General features: G+C 46.8%; 1 protein-coding gene across 1 annotated transcript in view; it reads left to right on the top strand.

Annotated features, from left to right (window-relative positions):
* The first annotated feature begins 802 nt into the window (after nt 1-802).
* Pola2 (polymerase (DNA directed), alpha 2, accessory subunit) overlaps nt 803-24,026 on the top strand; it is a 32,775-nt gene continuing 9,551 nt past the window's right edge. Inside the window, exons 1-12 of the mRNA XM_013020943.1 lie at nt 803-1,154; nt 3,367-3,491; nt 4,014-4,105; nt 4,782-4,839; nt 9,301-9,407; nt 13,336-13,529; nt 14,167-14,255; nt 16,352-16,507; nt 17,010-17,072; nt 18,328-18,370; nt 22,908-23,032; nt 23,840-23,878. Of these exons, the coding sequence (XP_012876397.1) occupies nt 1,076-1,154; nt 3,367-3,491; nt 4,014-4,105; nt 4,782-4,839; nt 9,301-9,407; nt 13,336-13,529; nt 14,167-14,255; nt 16,352-16,507; nt 17,010-17,072; nt 18,328-18,370; nt 22,908-23,032; nt 23,840-23,878 (1,170 nt within the window). The 5' untranslated portion in view covers nt 803-1,075. The remainder of the gene's footprint in view (nt 1,155-3,366; nt 3,492-4,013; nt 4,106-4,781; nt 4,840-9,300; nt 9,408-13,335; nt 13,530-14,166; nt 14,256-16,351; nt 16,508-17,009; nt 17,073-18,327; nt 18,371-22,907; nt 23,033-23,839; nt 23,879-24,026) is intronic.

Raw genomic sequence — 24,026 nt, 5'->3', positions numbered from 1 at the left:
GCCCAGGCTGTCTTTGAACCGTGACCCTCAGATCTCAGCTTCCTGAGTAGCTAGGATTACAGGCGTGAGCCACCGGCGCCCGGCTACTCTGGCTTTTTTTTTTGTTAGGTTAGAGTCTCACAGAGCTTTCAGCTCAGGCTGGCTTTGAACCATGGTCCTCAGACGTCAGCTTCCTTCGCAGCTACAATGACAGGTATGAGCCACCAGCCCACCCCGCCACACTCTTACACTACGCGGAAAGCCTTAGTTTCCGGTGACAAACGCGGTGCGTGGAACTGGGCCGAGAAGTCACTCAGGCGGGACCGCGAGGCGGCTGCAGCGCGCCCCCCGGCGGCCACGCGCGGGCGGCGCCTCCGGGTACCGTGCTTACAAGCCCCGGGACTCAGAGCTGGGGTCCGAGGATCGCGGTTCGAAGACAGCGCGGGCAGGAACGCCGTGAGACTCGTTACCTCCAATGAACCTTCCAACAGCGGGCGGAGACGCCGGTAACGTGGTGCTGTGGGGACCTCACGGCCGTCCCTCCCGCGTAGGGCAATCGAAGACAAGGACGCGACAGCGCCTGCGCCCCCAGGCAGAGCGCCAAAAGGGGGAACAAACGAGCATTTCGGGGCTCCCGCGGGAAAGGCGACGCCTGGGAAACGGGGATGCGCGCGGGGAGCCGGCAGACCTTCGCTGGCTTCCCGCGCGGACAGAGCGGGGGCGGGAGCGAAGTGCGCAGCCGCAGAGGGGCGGGCGCGCGGGGAGGGCGGGGCTGACCCGAGCCTTGCGCGTGCGCGCGGCGCACAAACTTTGGCGGGTTTTTTTCCGCCCTCCCGGACGCTGGATGTGGAGCAGGTTTTCGGGAGAGCTTTTCTCCGGGGAGGGTGTCCTCTCGAAGTTTCTGTGCCTCTCTTTTGAAAAGGCCGTTTGGAGCCCGAGTGTGGAGCTCTCACATTAAAAAAGATTGAGGTTCTTCGAGGCCGGCGGCGGGGCGGCCTGACGGCCCGAGGGGCGGGGGTCCCGTGCGCCCCACGTCCGCCGGCTTCTTGGGGCTCAGGTCCGAGCCGGGGGACCCGGGCCCCGTGTCTGTGTCACCATGTTGGTGTCCACCAAGCAGCTGGTGGAGGAACTGCAGATCTTCGGCCTGGACTGCGAGGACGCCCTGTCTGAGAAATGTGAGTCCCTCACCCAGCTGGGGTGCACGGCCCCCCACGCCCGCGTCCCCCGCCCAGGACCCGGGGGGCTCCGACCCTCTGAGGAGTTCGCTGGGGGCGTGAGAGGCACTAAATTGAGCCTTGAGGTTTGGGGTTCGGAGGGGTTTATAAGTGCCCATGAGGGTACAGCTCAGACCCTAAAAACATTGTCCAAGAAGTGCTCTAAGTAAGTTCAGGCTGGGGCAGCTGTTGGCACCCTAGTAACCCTAGATGTGGGTGCTTTTTGTGTTTTTACAACATAGAGTTTTATTCTCGGCGTCTCCATTTCCAACCCACACCTAAACTTAGGTCCATCCATCATTTTTCTCATCGGAGCTGTAAGTGACCAAGCAAATATGAATGCCATAGCCTGGCGTCCTAAAGTTTGAGCCCTGCAAGTAACTTTAGGGAGCTTCTTACCTCCCTCTGTTATAGAATGGAGGAACCGAGCAAAAATGCCTAAGCTGTGTGTGAACTCCGGTCTACTGCCTCTTGAGTTCAGTTCTCCATCATAATGGTTCTTAGGGTCTAATGGTAAGATGCAATTAGAAGTCAATACTCTTTTTTTTTTTTTGGTCTGTTGTGGGGCTTGAACTCTGGGCCTGGGCCCTGTCCTTCAGCTCTTCAGCTCAAGGCGAGCACTCTACCGCTTGAGCCACAGCACCACTTCCGGTTTTCTACTGGTTTATTGGAGATAAGAGTCTCAGGGACTTTTCCTGCCCAGGCTAGCTTTGAACCTCGATCCCCAGATCTCAGCCTCCTCAGTAGCTAGGATTACAGGCGTGAGCCACCGGTGCCTGGCAAAGCCAATACTCTTGAGACGGGCTGAATGTTCACCTGTCTCAATCACACTTACTAACATATTGAACTTCTTAGCTTAGATATAAAATCAGAGTGCAGCCAGGTTTCAGTGGTTTGCAGTTATAATAAATCCTAGTAAGCTACTCAGGAGGCTGATAACTGAGGATAGAAGTTCCAAGCCAACACCAGGACAAAAAGAGACTTACCTCCAGCTAACCAGCAAAAAGCTGGAAGTGAGGGTGTGGCTCAAGTGATGAGTACCAGCCTTTAATCTAAAAAGCCAATCAAGAGTGTGAGGCCCTGAGTTCAAGCCCTAGTACTGGCACAAAAATAAAATAAATGAATGGATGAGTATATAAAATAGAACATTTCTCTTGTCAGTGTCTCTGCCACTTCTAGTTTTCTTTAGCCTTGTTTCTCAACACATCTTAGGCTCTGAAAATTCATCTTTATTTAAACATCTGAGTGTCCTGAGGTTCAGGTCTGCTTGATACTATCATTCCTCCTGTAGTCTTGTAGATTTCTGTTCCATGTGATTGCCCAATGGTTCCCAAATATATTTCAGCTGAGACCTCTTGTCTCCCTGCAGGCTGGTCTGTCCAGCTGCCTACAGAATAATTCTAGTTGAATGTCTAAATGGCATCTCAAATTACATGTCTAAAACTAAGTTCTTGGAATCTTCTCCCTCTGGGAGTAGTTTTTCCTGCTGTCTTGCCTGGCTCCTGGGGCTTGAACTCAGGGCTTGGACACTGTCTCTGAGCTGCTTTTGCTCAAGGCTAGCAATCTACCACTTGAGCCACAAGTCCACTTCTGGCTTTTTCTGTTGATGTGGTACTGAGGAATTGAACCCAGGGCTTCGTGCATGCTAGGCAAGCACTCTACCACTAAGCCACATTTCCAGCCACCTTGTCAGCTCCTGGTTTTGTTTTTCTAGATAGTATATTTACCCATCTGATATGTCACATATTTTAATTATTTTTTGGGGGGCTGGGAAGGTGGCTCAGTGGTAGAGCGCTTGCCTTGCATGCCTGAAGCTCTGGGTTCGATTCCTTAGCACCACATAAGCAAAAAGAAAAAAAGCCGGAAAAGGCGCTGTGGCTCAAGTGGTAGAGCGCTAGCCTTGAGCTGAATTGCTGAGGGCCAGCGCCCAGGTCCAGCATTCAGGCCCCACGACCAGACCCCCCCCAAAAAAAAAAGATGTAATTTTTGTTTTCTGTCCTCCCCAGTAGTAAGCTTCAGGAGAACAAGGATGCTTTTATTTTGTTCACTGTGTTACCAGTGCCTAGAAGAGTGCTTAGCACTGAATACATACAACGTTATTATTATTAATTGCTTTTCATGATCAAAGCTGCAATGAATTAAGTCCTTACCTGTCCAACTTCCCTTCCTGCAGTGGCAGACCTTTGTGTTCAATATGGACAGAATGAGGAGGGAATGGTGGGTGAGCTGGTGGCCTTCTGTACCAGCACAGGTAAAGCTTGCCTTACAGCTGAGATCCTGAACTCTTTTGAGCATGAGGTAAGAACAGTATATAAGCAAACTACTCATGGTCTTCGGTGTTAAAGGGATGTGTATGATGTATTGAGAAGAGTAGAGGCTTTGGAATCAGACCTGAATTCTGATCTCCATGTCAGATTGGGCTAACTGAGCCCAGTCTTCTGTTTTGTTTGTTTTCTTTTGCTTTGGTGTGTGTGTGTGTGTGTGTGTGTGTGTGCGTGTGCGTGTGTGTGTGTGTGCGCGCGCGCACGTGTGCACTTGTGTGCTGTACTGGGGCTTGAACTCAGAGCCTTACACTCTTGCTTGGCTTTTTCATTCAAGGCTGGTACTCTGACACTTGAACCATAGCTCCACTCTGGGTTTTTGGTGGTTATAGATAAGAGTCTCATGAGCTTGTTTTTGCCAGGTGTTAGCTTCTAACTATAATCCACACATCTCAGCCTCCTGAGTAACATGTTGAATGTATTATTTTAAGGCTGTGAAAAAATGCTATCTTTATTATAAGAATATGGAATAATGTGTTGACTACATTTTATTCCTCAGGTTCTGAGCAAAAAATTATCCAAAGCCTGGCACAATGTCTCCAAGAACAGTGGGCATGCGGGAACTAGAGACATTGTTTCTATACAGGAGCTGTATCCTTTGCTGCTGCAGGACTTCCCACCAAGCCACATGTCTGGATTTGCTCATTTGTCTGAATTTGCATGTGTAATTTGGGTACAGCGAAAATTACCTGAATTAGCCGGGCACTGGTGGCTCATACCTATAATCCTAGCTACCCAGGGGGCTGAGAACTGAGGATCACAGTTTGAAGCCAGCCCAGGCAGGAAAGTCCATGGGACTCTTCAATTAACTTCTCTCGTTCAGAAAACGAGAAGTGATGTTATGTCTCAAAGTGGTAGAGTGCTAACCTTGGGCAAAAGAGCTCAGGAACAGTGCCCAGGCCCTGAGTTCAAGCCCAATAACTGACCAAAAAAAAAACTACCAAAAACCCTGAAATTGAGTCAAGTACCGGTACCTCGTTCCTTTAATCTTAGCTATTGGGGGGCTGAGATGTGAGGATCATGGTTCAAAGCCAGCCTGGACAGATAGTCTATGAGACTCTAATCTTCAATAAACTACTCAGAAAAAGCCAAAAGTGGAACTGTGGCTCAAGCGGTTTAGCACTATTCTTGAGCAAAAGCTCAGGGACAGTACTCAGGCTCCTGAGTTCAAACCCCTGGAGCAGCAACAACAACAAAAAATACTTGAAATTCATATTTCTTATTTAATCAGCCCTTGCTTGTTACTTTCCTTAACCAATGTGTTTAGAATTGAAGTGGAAGAAGAAGAAGAATCTCTACTGAACTCTTACACCACACCCTCCAAGGTGAGTATAAAGTGTTTAGAAATTGTATAAGTAGCTTTTTTTTTGTCAGTCGTGGGGCCTGAACTCAGCCTGGGCACTGTCCTTCAGCTCTTCAGCTCAAGGCTCGCGCTCTACCACTTGAGCCATAGCACTACTTCTGGCTTTTTCTGCTTATGTGGTACTGAGGAATCAAACCCAGGGCTTCATGCATTCAAGGCAAGCACTCTACCACTGAGCCACCTTCCCAGCCCTATAAGTAGTATTTTAAAAATAGTAACAAAAACAGCCAGGTACTAATGGCTCATTCCTGTAATCCTATCTGTTCTGAAGGCTAAGATCTGAGGATCACAGTTTGAAGCCTGCTGGAGCTGGAGTCTATGAGAATCTTATCTCCCAATTAAGCAGCAAAAAGCTGGAGGTAAGGCTGTGGATGAAATAGTTGAGCTCCAGCCTTGAGAGGAAAAGCCAAAATGAGAGCTTGAGGCCCTGAGTTCAAGTCCCAGTACTGGCACGTACACCCACAAAATTACCATAACATTTAAAGATCTGATGGGAAATAATATCAGAATTCTCCTATATTTCCTACTACATTTCCACTTATTCATCAGATACATAGATATTTTTATGTAAGAACAGCCCTTTGAACATCGTTATCCTTTGTTATTCAGTTAGCAAATTGGAAACATTGCTGAATAAACAATTTCTTCTCTTTTTGTGGGGAGTGGGGAAGGTGCTATTATGGCTTTTTTATTCAAGGCTGGTGCTCTACTACTGACATTTTGCAGGTTAATTGGAGATCAGAAACTCTCAAATTGTTCTGCTCAGGCTGCCTTCAAACCAGGATCCCCAGGTTCAGCCTCCTGAGTAGCTAGGATTACAAGTGTGAGTCACTGGTACCAGTATCAGGCCAAGTTTTTCTTTTTCTTTTGTTGGTCGTGGGCTTGAACTCTAGGCCTGGGTCCCTCAGCAATTTGGCTCAAGGCAAGTGCTCTACCACTTGAGCCACAGCTCTACTTCCAGTCTTCTGGTGGTTAATTGGAGATTAAGAGTCTGATGGACTTTCTTGCCTAGGCTGGCTTTGAACCGCAATCCTCAGATCTCAGCTTCCAGAGTAGCTAGGATTACAGGTGTGAGCTACTGGTGCCCAGCTAGGTCAGCTTTTTCTTGCTCCCAGCTCCCTATGACTTAGTTTTTCCCTACTCACATTCAGTCTGAACCAATCTATGTGAGGATCTGTCTGAGCCCGTACTTACTCTGCCTTCTTCCCCCTCCTTCTGTTCCTGCCATATTAGTTTCCTTTCTGGTCTTCAGACATGCCAAACATGTCCACCTCATAGTCCTCTTGACAGGGAACTGTGTCTGAAGAGCAAGCCTCTTTCCCTCCTGTGTCTTACTGTCCTGCTTCATTTTTCATCTCAGTTTGTTTCCAGTAGGCATTTGATGGATTCTTTGTTTCAGTTTATCTTCTAGTGGAATGGAAGCTCTTGGAATATGGAATCTGTGCTTCACTCACAGCCATTTCCCTTAATGCCTGCTCATCGCAGGTGTTGAAATACTGTGTACTAGGAGAAACTTTTGGGGAAAATAGTTGGAGAAAGTGAATCAAAACCATAAAATCTTGCTTGATCCTTTGTCTCAGTAATTCCTCCTAGCCAGGCATAGAGGCTCATGCCTCTAATCCTAGTTGTTCAAGAGGCTTAGATATGAGGGTCGTGGTTCAAAGTCACCCTGGATAGGAAAGCTGATGAGACTTTTTTTTTTTTTTTTTGGCGGTCATGGGGCTTGCTGGGCCTGAACACTCAGCTCTTCAGCTCAAGGCTAGCACTCAACCACTTGAGCCACTGCGCCACTTTCAGTTTTCTGAGTGGTTTATTGGAGATAAGAGTCTCATAGACTTTCCTGCCCAGGCTGAACTGCAATCCTCAGATCTCAGCCTCCTGGGTAACTCATATAACTCTTATCTCCAGTTAACCATCAAAAAAGCCAGGAATGGAGCTGTGGTAGAGTGCTAGCCTTGAGCACAACAACTCAGGAACAGCATCTGGGCCCTGAGTTCATGCCCCAGGATTGGCACAATAATAATAATAATAGTAATAATAATTCTTCCCAATAAAAGTCTCAAAAGGCCAACCATTGTGGCTTAGTGGTAGAGTGCATGCTTAGCATACGTGAAAGGCCCTGGGTTCCATCTCCAGTTCCCTCCCCTGCCAAAATTAAATAAATAATAATACTTTCTTGAGGAAGTAATGCAAATGGTAGGAAATGCTATGTGCATGAAGATGTGTATTCCAGAAAATTTTTGTGCCAGGGTTTGAACTCAGGACCTTGGACTGTTACCTAGTTTGCTTGCTGTGCTGGTACTTATCATTTGAGCCATGTTTCCTGTCTGGCTTTTTACGTGTGTGTGTGTGTGTGTGTGTTTCTGAGAGAGAGCGTGTATGTGTGAGCGCGTGTGTGTGAGCGTGTGTGCCCGTGTGTGTGTGTGTGTGTGTGTGCGTGTGTGAGCAAGAGTGCACAGCTTGATCTCAAAGCCTCTAGCTGTCTCTTAGCTTTTGCACTCATTCACTTATGGCTGGTATTCTGCCACTCAAGTCATACCTCCACTTCTGGCTTTTTGCTAATTGATTGGAAATGGAATTTGGCAGAATTTTCTTTCTTATCTGTGTTCAAACTATAATCTGGATCTCAACCTCCTGAATAGCTGTGGTTAGGCATAAAACATGGACTCCCAGCATTCTTTGTAAGAAATTAAAAACAATCCATAGTCCAGCAGTGGAGAAGTAGCTATATGAATTCTGGTCCATCCACTCAACCAATTAAGAACTACTGAATAAGATAAAGAATTAAATAGAGTAGAACTATTAGCACATAGAATCCTTCAGCTGAAGTTTATATTTAAAATTACAAGTATTGCAATTTACATTAACTGGAATAACATTAAAATATTATTAAGGAATTTCAACGATAGTTACTATATGTGAAACATAGCATAACATTGTTTTTAAATTTACCTTCCATTACAGCTTTTTTTTTTTTTTTGGGTCCGGTTGTGGGGCCTGAACTCTGGGCCTGGGCGCTGTCCCTCAGCTCTTCAGCTCAAGGATAGTGCTCTACCACTTGAGCCACAGCACCACTTTCGGTTTTTTTCTTTTTGCTTATGTGGTGCTGAGGAATCGAACCCAGGGCCTCAGGCATGCAAGGCAAGCGCTCTACCACTGAGCCACCTTCCCAGCCCCGCATTACAGCTTTTGTGTATGTGTGTGTGTGCATGCCAATATTGGGCTTGAACTCGGGACCTCAAGCTCAAAGTCAGTGTTCTACTGCTTGAGCCACAGCTCCACTTCTAGCTTAATGGTGGTTAGTGGGGGTGAGAGGGGAGGACTTACTTGAACTGTCATCCTCAGATCCCAGCCTTCTGAGTAAATAGGATTATAGGCCTGGGCCACCACTGCCCAGCTGTTAAATATTTAATGGTTCTAGGTCAGTTCTCACATTCTGTCTCCACAGGATCCAAGAGTCCAAAGCTGATGATCCAAACTTAAGCTCTCCACCAGGTGGAGCCTTCAAGTAGGAAAGGCTTCTGCAGCTTAGGCCCTTGGTTATGGGCTGGGCAGGAATTTTTGTCTTTCCTCTGTTGCATTCAGTTATCTTAGACTGTAGGGAGCAGTGGGACCTCTGAGGGGATTCATTCTCCCATTTGGGGCTTATCTCTGGATTCTCGTTGATGTGCCAAAAAGAAAAAAAGTGACTATCAGTGAGGTGTTTGCTAGCTGTTCTCCAAGTATGAGCTCAGTCATGTTATCGGCGTCGAGTCATGCCTGACTTTAATTTGGAAAATATGTGCTAGACCTAGCCAAAAGATGTGTAACACACTCCCATCCCATCTCAGGAAAATGTGCGCCTGCAGGTCACAGCCATATGCACTGCAGATCCCAGATCCACGTAAAGCATGGAGAGTGAGCACAGTAAAAGTTCCACAGGACAACCACTTGGCCATCCTTTTCAGAAAATGTTTGCATTTTGTTCACAATCGCCTTCAAAATGGGGAGAGCTTCCTGGCAAATACTGAGTTGAAGATTTGTTTCTAGAATTAAACCTGAAAGATGCCACCTTGAGAACTTGCCCAACTGGTGTCCTTCACTTGGGCATCACTACCCCTCTCCTAAGAACTCTATACTGCTAGGTACCCTGTAATCCTAGCTATTCATGAGATAGATCTAAGGGTTGAGGTTCAAAGCCAGCCTGGGCAGGAAAGTCCATGATTTAGCCAGAAGTGGAGCTATAGCTCAAGCAGTAGATCATCAACCTTGAGCACTAAAGCTCAGGCGCAGAGCCTAGGCCCTGAGTTCAAGCCCTAGGATTGGGCGCGCGCACGCGCGCGCACACACACACACACACACACACACACACACACACACGATATATACACTGAGTTTGCAACTTGGAGTCACAGTGACTGGAATTTTTTCATCTCGTTTCTAGGGGCCTCAAAAGCGACCCATCACCACCCCGGAGACCCCCCTAACAAAAAGGAATGTGTCATTACGTAGTCCGCATCAGATCCTCTCACCATCCAGCTTCTCCCCAAGGTAAGCGCCATAATGAAATCCTCTCTCCTCACACTGCAGCCTGATATAAGTGAAATTACACAGTCATTTATTAACCGTGGACCCAGGTGGAGGTCTGCAGTGAATTAACTCCAAAGCCTGTTGCTTTCTGCCCTCCCTCCCTCCCTCCCCTTCTCTTCCTTTGTGGAAAATTACTGTTCCTTGCAGTCGTTAAGGAAACTCACTTTCCACCCACTTCGCTGGGGCTCATTTCCTAGATTAGGAACTGATATCTTCTGTTGAAAACAACCTGTCCTTTTAGAGCCTGAGAGTCTAGCCAGTTTGCCAGGAAAGGCAAATAGGCTCTCACCTACCATTAGCTTGTGTTTTGTTAGGTTTCTTTTTTCTTTTTAATCTAAAGTATTTCTTTTAAAAAAAAGGAAAAGTACACATCTTTGTTCATCATGTTGCATAACCTGTTTATTGTCCCTCCCTCAGGTTCCAACTCGTTTCTGGCAGTTGGCTTGTCACTGTGAGTCTCCACTGACTTAATTAGTATTTTGATCCCTGCTGCCACCAAACTATAGAAATCCACAAAGATCCTATGCGGTTGTTTGAAATCTGTAAATGACATGTCTTGTGTTAGAGGATTGCTGAGTAGCAGTGTTTTATGGGTGCTGTCTCGCCAGGATGCTGCCATGTTAACCATTTGGGGGAATATTGACTGTCCGGAGTCACAGCTTCCCCACTGGGTGCCTCTGGACTAACCAGAGCTCAAGGTGTTGAAGTTGTTTCCTTTAGACAGGGAGAAGCTGTGTGGTTGTTTTACATGAATATTCATTGTGTGTGTGTGTGTGTGTGTGTGTGTGTGTGTTTGTGTTTGTACACACGCTCACAAGTGCTAGGGTTGAACTCAGAACATTATACTTTGGCTTGTTTTTTTTTAACTCAAGGCTAGTGCTCTACCAGAGTTCCACTTCTAGCTTTTTGATGGTTAATAGGAGATAAGAGTCATGGGCTTTTCCTGCCTGGGCTGGCTTTGAACTGTGATCTGCAGATCACAGTGGCCTCGTCAGTAGCTAGGATTACAGGCCTGTGCTGCTAACACCTGGCCTCTCTTTAGATTTTGAAGGATGCTTTGGCTTTACTGCAGTCCACTGTTATTTTGGGGACATCTCACCTTCCTTTCCAAGCAAGCTTTGTAGACATGGCAGATAGTGATGGTTTCATGCATGCTCCCAGGACCATTAGCATTCTGGGGACGTTCCTCCCTTTGAAACCTGTAGGCATGTCTTTTTTTTTTCTTTTTGCTTATGTGGTGCTGGGGAATCGAACCCAGGGCCTCATGCATGCAAGGCAAGCGCTCTACCACTGAGCCACCTTCCCAGCCCCTGTAGGCATGTCTTGAAGTGGCCTGTTGGAAGCCTGTGGTTGTGTTAAAGAGCCTGGCTATATTGTAATCCCATGGAGCTTTCCAGGCGCTCAGAGAAGCCAGTAGCCACTGCCTAATCTGTTGTTTTGAGGTTTTGTTTGTTTGGTTAGTCGTGGTTCTTGAACTCAGGGCCTTGGCACTGCATCTGAGATTTATGTTTAAGGCTAGTATTCTACCACTTTGAGCCACAGCTCCATTTCTAGTTTTGGGATGGTTAATTGGAGATGAGTGTCTAACTGACTTTCCTACCCAGGCTAGCTTTTGAACTGAGATCCTCAGATCTCAGCCTCCTGAGTAGCTAGGATTATAGGAGTGAGCCATCAGTGTCCAACCTAGTCCTTTTTTTTTATAAAGTATATACTAATAAAGCTGACATCAGAAAAACTGGCTTTGTAGTTTATGACAGGAGCTTGTAAACTAGTCAGGCAGAGGCAGCACTGAAGGTAAAGATAATTAGTTGAGCTTATTAGTCTTGTAGCTTGTGTCTGGAAAGAAGGCAGGGTGGCTCACACCTATAATCCTAGCTACTCAGTAGGCTGAAATCTGAGGATCAGGGTTCAAAGCCAGCCCAGGGAGGAAAGTCTGTGAAACTCTGATCACCAATTAACTACCAGAAAATCGGAAGTGGCGCTGTGGCTCAAGTGGTAGAGTGCTAGCCTTGAGCTGAAGAACTCGGGGACAGCGCCCAGGCCCAGAGTTCAATGCCCACAACCAACTGGGGAAAAAGAAAAAGCCCATTTAGAGATCTCTGTACAGGTGATATTTAACAGCCCAAGGATTAGAAGTAACTAAGCGGATCAGCTACCTCAGGTGTTCTTGGAGGTGACATTTACCAGTGTGGGAGTGAACTCCACCTCCACAGGTGCTGGCGGAAGCTGACTGATTTTAACTTCTCTTTATTGTTGCTTCACCCTTGAACTGTATTGTGAGTTTCTGTAAATGCTCAGAAGTGTTGGGCGCATCTACAGTTCCTGGCTTAGACAATATCCTAGTAAATGCTGATGATTCATAAGAAAGGAAAAAGCCAGGCACTTGTGCCTCATGCCTGCACCTAGCTACTCAGGAGGCAGAGATGTGAGGATCGCAGTTTGAAGTCAGCCTGGGCAGAAAAGTCCATGAGGCTCTTATTAACCACCAAAACACCAGAAGTGGAGGTATGGCTCAAGTGGTAGAGCACCAGCCTTGAGCAAAAAAGCCAAACAAAGCCGGGCGCTGGTGGCTCACGCCTGTAATCCTAGCTACTCAGGAGGCTGAGATCTGAGGATCGCGGTTCAAAGCCAGCCCGGGCAGGAAAGACTGTGAGACTCCTCTCTCCAATAAACCACCAGAAAACCGGAAGTGGCGCTGTAGCTCAAGTGGTAGAGGGCTCGCCTTGAGCTGAAGAGCTGAGGGACAGTGTCCAGGCCCAGAGTTCAAGCCCCACAACTGACAAAAAAAAAAAGCCAAACAAGAGTGCAAAGCCTTGAGTTTAAGCGCCAGTACCCATGAAAGAAAGAGAGAAGGAAGGAAAGAAAAGGAACAAAGGAAAAGGAAGGAAGGGAGAGAGAGGGAGGAAGGAAGGGAGAAGAAAATACTTAAAATTCACTTTTACTCAGAATTTTGTGTGACTTTTATTTTATTTTATTTTTTATTTTGCCAGTCCTGGAGCTTGAATTCAGGGCCTGAGCACTCTCCTGAGCTTCTTTTGCCCAAGGCTAGCACTCTACCATTTGAGCCACAGTGCTTCTTTGGCCTTTTTCTGTTTATGTGGTACTGAGGAATCGAACCCAGGGCTTCATGAATGCTAGGCAAGAATTCTTACCACTAAGCCACATTCCCAGACCCTGATTATAAATTCTTATTTGTAACTCTTCATTTCTAATTGCTAAGCAAGCACTCTACATTCCCAGCCCTTGTGTGACTTTTCTATCGTTTGTTTGTTTGTTTATTTTGTGCTGATCCTGGGGCTTGAATTCAGGGTCTGGGCTCTTCTCTGAGCTGCTTTTGCTCAAGACTAGTGTTTTACCACTTGAGTTACAGCTCCACTTCTGGCTTTTCTGGTAGTTTATTGGAGGTAAGAGTCTCGTGGACTTTCCTTCTTTTTTTTTTTTTTTTTAACTTGTTTTAATGTTTCTCCACAAATGGTGATTTTTTATTTTGGACTTTTTTTTTTTTTTTGGACTTTCCTTCTTGAGTTGGCTTCAAACCTTGATTTTCACATCTCAGCTATAATCGTAACTAAGATTATAGGCATGAGCCACTGGTACCTGGCTACTTTGTTTGATTTTAATGTCAGAAGACAACACAACCTTTTCAGATAACGTCCCTAGCTTTTAAACATCTCTAAACATTTTCGGTATTCCTTCTCGGTATTCTTCAGCCCCTCATTCCCGAAATTCCTGAAAGGTCTGTGTATGTCCAACCCCATTACACTGATTGGATTTATAAAGCTAACTTGGACTTCCCTCCAGTTCCCATTTCCAAAAAGTAAGCTCATTTCCCTCCCCGCTCCCCCTAGCCATGAATGTAATATTACTTTTCTGTTTTCCTTTCTGTCAGTGCCACTCCCTCCCCGAAATACAACTCAAGAAATAACCGAGGCGAAGTGGTTAATACCTTTGGCTGGTCCCAGGGTGTGTGTTGGTCCGGAAGAGGGGGAGCCGGAAACCCCAGCCTGAAGGTCATCGGGTATCCAGAACCACTCACTGGGAGCTACAAATTCATGTTCCAGAAGCTCCCAGACATTCGAGAAGGTGATTGTTTTTCTGGTGGTTGTAAAACCACCTGGAAAGGCTTAGAGAGCTATCACACCCCTAGCTAGGCTGGTAGAACAAGTTCTAAGGTTGGGAGCTGGAGGCATGGCTCAGGTGGTAGAACATCAGCCTGTAGGCAAATATTAGGCCCTGAGTTCAAGTCCTGGTCCCTGGGTGGGGGAAGGGGAGTTGGAAGGTTTCCCCAGAGGTCCTCTGTTAGCATTGGGACATTGAGTGTCACTGTCCGATTGCTTTCCTGAAGAAAAGACCTGTAACTGTCCACAGGAAAGAAATCCTGAACTATGTGATGAATTCAACTTCTAAGGACATTTATGACTTTGCCTGGAAGAAGCCTTCTCCACTGTAGCCTTGGCTTGCCCGGAATGGCTCTGATATCCCAAGGGACTTTATTCCTCCAGGGGTGGTTGAAGGGACTCACTGACTCCTGCATGGTCTCCAAGTGACCTTTTGGCTGGCCAGATTTAGCAACCAGACACAAGAAAATTGGCTAGAGTTTTAGATGTCCAGGCACCTCCCTGCGCCTATAAAATGACTGTAATATTTTACAGCGCACTGTGTTTTCTTGCCAAGTGAAATGTTTTAAACACAACACTTTCTTTCACATCTGGGATTGCAGTTCTGACCTGTAAGATAGAAGAGCTTGGCAGCGAACTCAAGGAACATTACAAGATTGAGTCTTTTACGCCTCTGCTAGTCCCGGTGCAAGTAAGAGTTGTCTTTCATTAAGAGTTCTCATGACAGGGTGGAGGCATGGCTCAGTTGGTAGAGCGCTAGCCAGGGAGCGAAAGTGTCAGGGACTGAGTTTGAGTCCCGTTCTCATGATTTATTATCTTTTTAAGGCAACGGTAAAGAGATAGCCTTTTCCATTTACCTGTGCATCTGTCTTGGTTGAATTCACTAAAAAGTCCTTCTGCAGGAAGTTGCATAAAGGCTCCCTGGTTTTGTGACCAGGGCTCTTGTCACTTAGCTTAGGGTTTGTCACGTCAGCAAAGATTGAAGACGTTCTCCTTAGTGTTAGCTAAGGCAGGTAGCTCCTGGAGAGCTCCACAGACAGCAGCAGGGATGGGGTACCCAGTTCTCTAGCATAGAAAGCAGCTCTCCTAGTTGACTCTCTAATTATAGATCAGTAGCCACTAATTATATCTACACCATGCTTTAAATCTGCTCATATTTCTTTATAAAACGTGTGTGCACTCACGTTTGCATGTGTGCAGCAGTATTGGGGCTTAAACTCAGGGTCTCAAGCTCTCACTCGTATCTGGCACTCTACCACTTGAACCATGCTTCTACTTGCAGCTTTTTGCTGGTTATTTGGAGATAAGTGTCTCAAATTTGTCTGGCCCTGCTGGCTTTGAACTGGGATCTTCAGATCTCATCCTCCTGAGTAGCTAGGATTAAAGGCATGAGCCAGCAGCACCTGGCACTTGACCTTCTTTTGATCTAAGGGGGATGTATTCTACAAAATTCCTTAAGGTACCTTTGCTGTATGGTTGCATCTGGGGAAAGAGATGTGAAATTGTGTCCTCTGAGGAAGTTTTAGAGATTATTGGGAGGAAGTGCTTGGTGGGCTGGGATGCACAGGCATGTGGGAAAGATGGGACTTCCTGTTTGCTCCTAAGAATGGGAACAGGATCGAGGAAAAAGAGCTCAGGTTAATCTAATGAGGAACCACTATGCCGATATGGTACTGGGCATAGTGGTGCACACCTATAAGCCCAGGACTAAGCTTGGGGCAGAAAGATCACAAATCCAAGGTCAGCCTGATTACATATCAAGATCCTGTCTCAAAAAAAATTTTTTTGAGGAATATGTAACTAATAAAGGATTCATGTCTATGGTATGTAAAGGTCACCTACAAATCAGTATTAAGATTTGAATATTAAAACTCAACCTTTAAAAATTGGACGACATGAGTGGGCATGGTAGCACACACCTGTATTCCCTACACTAGAGGCTGAGGCAGGAAGACAGAAACCTATGGCATGCAGATTCTAAACTAACTGTCATTTGCTCATATATAGCCAGGGTAGATTCCCATTCTAGAGACAGACTTGATAAATAGGCTTTTAAAAAGCACCAGTTTCACCGGGCACCAGTGACTCATGCCTGTAATCCTAGCTACTCAGGAGGTTGAGACCTGAGGATCATGGTTTGAAGGTAGGCCAGGCAGGAAAGTCCATGAGACTTACCTCCAATTAACCACCAGAAAACAGGAAGTAGCACTGTGGCTCAAAGTGGTAGAGTGCTAGCCTTGAGTGAAAAAGCTCAGATACAGGGCTCAGGCCCTGAGTTCAAGCCCCAGGACTGGCCAAAACAAAAATTTAAAAAAAACAACAAAACACCAATTTTATCAGGCATCACTGGCTCAGGACTGTCATCTTAGCTACTCAGAAGGCCGGGGTCTGAGGTTCTAGGTTTGAAACCAATCCATTTGAGAAGATCTAGAGATGCTTTAGCTAATTAACCAGCCAAAAGCTGGAGGTAGAGCTGTAGTTCAAGTAGTAAAGATGCATACTTGGAACAGTTCCTGGTATTTCGTCGGTTCTGTAAATGTGAAGTATTTTCAGCTATAGGTCTGGAAAGGTGCCGTGGGGGTGGGGCACGTCCTCCCTTGCTGAAGATGCTTAATCCCAGGCAGCCTCCGAGCGTGGTGAGCCTGTCACAGCTCCTCCATCTCTGCCGTCTGTGGAGATGTGATGCTCGATCTCCTCCATACAACGCACATGTCTCTTGGGGGTCACTCACTGTTCACCCCAGTGACTTCCGAAACTGCTTCTTAAACTGCCCCTTTCCTTCCGTAGGAGCCTGTCACTCTGCTGGGTCAGATCTGCTGTGACAGCAATGGGAAGCTGAACAGCAAGTCGGTCATCCTCGAGGGAGATCGGGAACATTCCTCAGGTGCTCAGATTCCAGTGGATCTGTCTGAGCTCAGAGAATATTCTCTGTTTCCTGGACAGGTAAGATTGCAGATGCTGCACCAAGACGTAGAGGTATCATTTACACTTGCCAGTGTTGTGCCAGGGATAGGTTTTTCTCAGTTTGTTCCTCTGACGTGTGGCATGTGCCTACATGGGCCAGACGACAGCATCATAGAGGTTCTTATCATTCTCTTGTGTCTCTGGTCTTCCCATTTATGCTTGCTTTTGCGTCTGACAGCCCAAGTTCAAATCCTAGCTCTAGCTCACAAGGTATGTGGTTTCAGGCAAGATATTTAAACCTTCTAAGCCACTGGGTCTTCAGAGAATAAATAATGATTCTTACCTCATGGGATAGTTGTGAGAATTACATCATTTGTATACAGTATAATTATTGTTACTAATGCAGTCCCTTTAATTTGTTTGCAGGAAAACTGCTCTGAGTTTACACTTATAAAATACTCGTAACTGCGTCAAAATAATTGATGCCAGACCTCTCATTTCCCCCCCTTGTTTAGCAAGCCTGTTGTTTCTCGTCTTTCAGGTTGTAATCATGGAAGGAATCAACACCACTGGTAGAAGACTTGTGGCCACCAAACTCTATGAGGTACAGAGGGGCCCCTCCTCCCTTCCTTGTTTGTTCCGGGCGCTGTGTGTGCTTCTGGGCCCTAGAAACTGGTTCAGTCTATAGAGTGGGAATTTACTCCAGGTTGTAAGTCAGGAAACTTTTTCTCTTTTCTTTCTTTTCTCTCTTTTTTTTTTCTTCTTTTTTTGGAGCAAGTCCCAGACTTGGGTCCAGACCTGGGATCCTTGAGAGTTCTTGCTCAAGGCTAGAGCTCTTCCACTTGAGCCTCAGCTCCACTTCTGGCTTTTTTTGGGTGGTTAACTAGAGATAAGAGTCCCATGGAGCCGGGCACTGGTGGCTCACACCTATCCTTGGAGCTACTTACAAGGCTGAGATCTGAGGATCATGGCTTGAAGCCAACCCTGGGCAAAAACATCCGGAAAGATTTCCCCCTCCACTGCTCCCTACCATAAGACTCTTCAATTTGCCACTCAAAACCTAGAAATGGAGCTGTGGCTCAAAGTCATAAAGCTCAGGGACAGCACCCAGGCCCTGAGTTCAGGCCCCACAATAGCAAAAAACAAAACAAAAACAGAAGAGCTGGGCGCTGGCCGGGTGCTGGTGGCTCACCCCTGTAATCCTACCTGAGATCTGAGGATCACTATTCCAAGACAGCCCGGGCAGGAAAGGCCGTGAGACTCTCCAATTAACCTCCAGAAAACTGGAAGTGGCGCTATGGTTCAAGTGGTAGAGCGCTCACCTTGAGCTGAAGAGCTGAGGGACAGCGCCTAGGCCGAGTTCAAGCCCCACAAGTGACCAAAAAAAAAAGTCTCATGGACTTCCCTGCTCTGGCTGGCTTCAAACCCCAATCCTTAGATCTCAACCTCCTAAGTAGCTTGAATTACAGGCCTGAGCCACCTGCACCTAACCCAGTAAAACTTTATTTGCAACCCAATTTGACCTCAGGCTGGAGTTTTCCTATGCCTGATCTAGCTAACAGGAAAAGCAGTAAGATGGCTTCTTCCACCCCCTGCCTAGGAGCATTCTGGTGTTTTCAGCACCTCATTGCTCCCACTTGTTGCTGGGGGTTCTGTGAGGGTTTTATTGGTGAATCCCCATTACCTGGGCTGATTTGATTGGTCCTCTCAGTTCTGGGCTGTGAAGAGCAGGACAGGTACATCCTCCTCTCTCTCCCACCTATCCCTGGCGCCCTTGCACCCCCCCCTCATCCCACCCCTGTCCTTACCAAAGTGACCCCAGCAGTGAGACCTTACCTGAGCTTTTCCTCTGTTCTAAGGGTGTGCCGCTTCCGTTCTATCAGCCCACCGAAGAGGAAAGAGGTGAGTTTTGGTTCAGAAGTTGTTTTGTGAACAGTGAGGATGATGGACAAGGTTCTTGAAATGAGGATCCACAGGCTCAGGACACTACAAATGGTCTTTAAGAACAAAATAGGCCGGGCGCTGGTGACTCAGGCCTGTAATCCTAGCTACTCAGGAAGATGAGATCTGAAGGTCATGGTTCAAAGCCAGCCCATGCAAAAAAGTCTGTGAGACCCTTACCTCCAATTAGCTTATCAGAAACCTGAAGTGGAGCTGTGGCTCAGATGGTAGAGCACAAGCCTTGAGAGAAAAAGATCAGGGACAGCACCTAGGCCCTGAGTTCAAGCCCCAAGACCAGGAAAAAAAAAAAAGACAGGTGATATGTGGGTTTACAGGCCTTTTGCCCAAGAGCCAGTGGGTCTGAGCCTCCTGACCATTGTTAGTGTTGCCACCTATCCTGAAAGACTAGCCTTTAATAGTAGTTGCAGGGCTGGGAAGGTCATTAAGTGGTTAGAGTGCTTGCCTTGCATGCATGAGGCCCTGGGTTCGATTCCTTAGAACCACATAAATAGAAAAAGCCAGAAGTGGCACTGTGGCTCAAGTGGTAGAGGCTAGCCTTGAACTGAAGAGCTGAGGGACAGTGCCCAGGCTCAGAGTTCAAGCCCCACAACCAACCTCCTTTCCCCCTCCCCCCCAAAAAAGTAGTTTCAGGCCATTTTGAAAAGGAACAGTATGTGCACGTTACAAAGAACTATCTGAGCCTGGCGCTGGTGGCTCATGTGTATAATTCTAGCTACTCAGGAGGCTGAGATCTGAGGATAACAGTTCAAAACCAGCCTAGGCAGGAAAGTCCATGAGACTTTTATTTCCAGTTAAACACCAGAAAACCTTGAGTGGCGCTGTGGCTCAAGTGGTAGAGCCCTAGCCTTAAGCTGAAGAGCTCAGGGACAGGCCCAGAGTTCAAGCCCCCTGACTGACAAACAAAAAGAAAGAACGTTCTGGTATTGTAGATTGATTTTAGAAGAGAAAATCTGAATAAAGCCAGGAGTTTAGTTAACAGTAACACCTACATTAATTCTAACAGATCTACATAGTTAGGTAAGTTGTTAATGTTAGGGGACTCTGGATAAAAGACATAGAGGAACTCTGTGCTTTCTTTTGCACCTTTTTTTTAAAATGTAAAGTTATTCCAGAATATACAAATTAAGTGAAACTGGGCACTGGTAGCTCACTGCTCTAATTCCAGCTATTCAGGAGGCAGAGGTCTGAGGATAGTGGTTCAAAGCCAGCCCAGGCAGGAAAATCCATGAGATTCTAATCCCCAATTAACCACTAAACAACCGGATATAGAGCTGTGGTTCAAAGTGATAGAGCACTAGTCTTGAGCAGAAAAGCTCAGGGACAGTGCCCTGAGTTCAAGCCTCAGTCTTGGTACCAAAGAAACCCACAAAACCCCATTTCTAAGCATTTTGGTAAGCATAGTATGATGCCATTCAAGATTACCAGTAAATGCCAATGCTGGCATCTTGCCACCACCCTGTTTGAGTATTGGGAACAACCTGGACTCAAGAATGAAATTTAGATGTTATGGCATTGTATAATGTAGGTGTTTCCATAGTGTAGTAGTTATCACATTCACCTGACATTGTATAATATATTGGAAAATATGTATGTGAGAAGTGGAGTGGGCATGGTGCTATTAGATCAACTTAAAATAATAAATGAAAAGGAGTTAACATGCTAAGTAAGGTCCTAAAAGCCAGAGCTGTGGGCCAGGGATGCTGCTGGAACCAGTTGAATGGACTATTAAGCAAACTTTTTTTTTTTTTTTGGCCAGTCCTAGGGCCTGGGCACTGTCCCTGAGCTGCTTTTGCTCAAGGCCAGCTCTATCATTTGAGCCAAGCGCCATTTCCACCTTTTTCTGTTTATGTGGTACTAAGGAATCAAACCCAGGGCTTCATGAATGTTAGGCAAGCACTCTACCACTAAGCCACATTCCCAGCCCACAAATTTTTTTTTGGGGGGGGGGTCAAGTCATGGGGCCTGAACTCGGCCTGGGCGCTGTCCCTCAGCTCTTCAGCTCAAGGCTAGCACTGTACCACTTGAGCCACAGCGCCACTTCCAGCTTTTTTCTTTTTGCTTATGTGGTGCTGAGGAATAGAACCCAGGGCCTCATGCATGCAAGGCAAGCGCTCTACCACTGAGCCACCTTCCCAGACCCCGCAAATATTTTTTTGCACAAGGAATTGAGCTGAGCACTCCTGGATAAATAAGAAGTAGACCTTGCTCCCTGGGCAGTTCCGGTGTCCTCTGGGGTTTAGATCACTTCCTTGCACCTCAAAAACAAACACTTAACTTTGTACCTGCTCCACACCACATGACATTCACCCTTCCTCCTGAATACTATCACAGAGTTCAAGATATAATGTCCCTCCCCTCATCTCTGGAACCTGTGAACTCATGGTTAAAAGAACTTTGCACCAGCATGGGTGGCTCACACCCGTAATTCTAGCTACTCAGGAGGCTGAGATCTGAAGATTGGGGTTCAAAGCTAGCCCGGGCAGAAAAATTCCTGTAAGACTTACCTCCAATTAACCACTCAAAAACTAGAAGTGGATCTGTGGCTCAAAATGGTAGAACTCTAACCTTGAGCAAAAGAGCTCAGGTGTAGCACCTAGTCCCTGAGTTCAAGCCCATGACCAAACCATCCCCCTCCCCCCCCAAATAAAAGGACTTCACCTGAGTGACTAAATTAAAGATTTTGAGATAAGAGATTATCCTGGATTATCCAGCCTGGATTATCATGGAATCAAATGAAGGCTTAGGAAAAAGCATGTCAGGACCAGAGTAAGAGTAGAAATATTAGGCTGCTGGCTCAGAGGAAGGATCACAGCTCTGGTGACAGTGGCTCACTCCTGTAATCCTAAAATATCCTTACTTCCAGAAACTTCTCTAAAGTTTGGGCACCTCTCACTCTAATAAATACTCCTGACTGCTATGTATATGTACACACCTGTCCTGGTGCTTGAAATCAGGGCCTGGGCACTGTCCCTGAGCTTGTTTTGCCCAAGGCCAGCACTCTACCACTTGAGCCACAGCTCTATTTCCAGGTTTTTGGGTGGTTAATTGGAGATAAGAGTCTCACAGTTAGCTGGGCACCATTGACTCATGCCTGTAATCCTAGCTACTCAGGAGGCTTAGATCTGAGGATCACGGTTCAAAGACAGCCCACGCAGGAAAGTCTGAGTTTTTTTGTTTTTTGTTTTTTTGTTGGTTGTGGAGCTTGAACTTTGGGCCTGAGCACTGTCCCTCAGCTCTTCAGCTCAAGGCTTAGTGTTCTACCACTTGAGCCACAGCACCACTTCTGGTTTTCTAGTGGTTTATTGGAGATAAGAGTTTCACAAACCAGGCACCAGTGGCTCACACCTATAATCCTAGCTACTCAGGAGGCTGAGATCTGAGGATCATGGTTCAAAGCCAGCCCCGGCAGGAAAGTCTGTGAGACTCTTATCTCCAATAAACCATTCAAAAACCGGAAGTGGTGCTGTGGCTCAAGCGGTAGAGCGCCTTGAGCTAAAGAGTGCAGGGACATGGGCTGGGAAAGTAGCTCAGTGGTAGAGTGCATGCCTTGCAAGCATGAGGCCCTGGGTTCGATTCCTCAGTACCACATAAACAGAAAAAGCCAGAAGTGGCGCTGTGGCTCCAGTGGTAGAGCACTAGCCTTGAGCTGAAGAGCTGAGGGACAGCGCCCAGACCCAGAGTTCAGGCCCCATGACCGGCAAAAAAAAAAAAAAAAAAGAGTGCAGGGACAGCACCCAAGCCCAGAGTTCAAACCCCACAACTGATAAAAAAAAAAAAAGTTTCACCCGCTTTCCTGCCCGGCTGGCTTGAACCGTGATCCTCAGATCTCAGCCTTCTGAATAACTAGGATTACAGGCTTGAATCACCGGCTAGTCTGAGATTCTTGTTTCAAGTTAACCACCAGAAAACCACAAGTAGCGCTGTGGCTCAAGCCATAGAGTACTTACCTTGAGCTGAAGAACTCAAGGACAGTGCCCGGGCCCTGAGGTCAAATCCCAGGACCAACAACAAAAAGAAAAAAAGTCTCAGTCTTACCTGCCCAGGCTGGCTTTGAACTTGGATCCTCAAATCTCCTGAGTAGCTGGGATCATAGGTCTGAGGCACTGGCTCCTGACTGCCATTTTTCTTCCATCACTTGGGCACACTTGCAGGGACAGTGAATGTGTCATGTGGCATTTTCGTCTAATGTCCCTTCTCCCACTGTCCTAGGATCAGTCCTTCTGATCTGTTCTTTTTTTTTTGGGGGGGGGTCCAGTTGTGAGGCCTGAACTCTGGGCCTGGGCGCTGTCCCTCAGTTCTTCAGCTCAAGGATAGCACTCTACCACTTAAGCCACAGCGCCACTTCTGGCTTTTTTCTTTTTGCTTATGTGGTGCTGAGGCATTGAACCCAGGGCCTCAGGCATGCAAGGCAAGCGCTCTACCACTGAGCCACCTTCCCAGCCCCCTGATCTGTTCTTTGCAATCCTTTCTGTCTTAGATTTCGAGCAAACAGTGGTCTTCCTGGCCTGTGGGCCGTACACCACGTCAGACAGCATCACTTATGACCCCCTGCTTGACCTGATCACCATCATCAACCAAGACCGGCCAGACGTCTGTGTCCTGGTAGGAGGTCTCCTGGGACAGCTATGTACAAAGGAACAACAGTGGGAAAACAGGAGTCAGCCTTAGAAAAGAGTCTTAATGCTGTTCCAAATTTTTAGGAGAAGTCAACCTGTCCTTTTTAGAATGCTTGGTAGGGAATTTGTTTGCATTTGCTTGGTTTTGTGCCTATACAGGAGCTTGAAGTCAGGATCTGGGTACAGTCCCTTTGGTTTTTTGCTCAAGGCTAGTGCTCTACCACTTGGGCCACATGTCCACTTCCAGCTGATTAATTAGAGATGAGAGTTGCATGGACTGCAAACCACAATCCTTAGATCTCAGTTTTCTGAATAGGTAGGCATGAGCCACCGGTGCCCAGCTTGTTTTGTAGTTCTCAATCTTCCTCTCTAGAAAAGACTCACGATCCATAGACCATCACTGAATGTAAACTCCCAGTACCTCTTGGTCCCCTTCATTGATTTCACAGTATTCTTGTCTCTTGTTTCTCCCACCTTTATGCTCAAAGTGCTCCTGCACGCATGGTGCTCAACCACTCCTGCCAGTTGTGGGGGGCCAGGAAAAAGCAGTGTGTGGAGGCAGTGGTACGGGTTATAGGGCCCTCAGTGCCACTGTCAAAGCTCAGGTGGTTCTGCCTGTGAAGCTGGCTAGGTGCCCCCTGCCCATTTGCTAACTGTCCCCAGGCAGCCATGGATGGACAGATGGACCCTGGGTGGAGAGCAGTTAGAAGACAGTATCTGAAAGTATTTTCAGACATGTGATTCTGATTTGTTGCTTTGATGCTCTGTCTCTCCCCCTTGGGCTTGTTTGCAGTTCGGTCCTTTCCTGGATGCTAAGCATGAACAGGTGGAGGTAAGTCCTGGGGGCGGGGTCCCTAGACAACTGCGTCAGATTAGCTCTTGCTTTTCTTTTTATAGCATTATCTGCATTTGTAGCAGGCCTAAGTGAACCCTGTGGCTAATTAGAAAGCCATTGTAACTGGATATGTTTAGTAAATATC

Source organism: Dipodomys ordii, unplaced genomic scaffold, assembly GCF_000151885.1.
Source record: "Dipodomys ordii isolate 6190 unplaced genomic scaffold, Dord_2.0 Scaffold54, whole genome shotgun sequence".
Taxonomy (NCBI): domain Eukaryota; kingdom Metazoa; phylum Chordata; class Mammalia; order Rodentia; family Heteromyidae; genus Dipodomys; species Dipodomys ordii.
The sequence above is the reverse complement of the archived record's forward strand: the minus strand, read 5'-3'. Positions and strand labels throughout refer to the sequence as shown.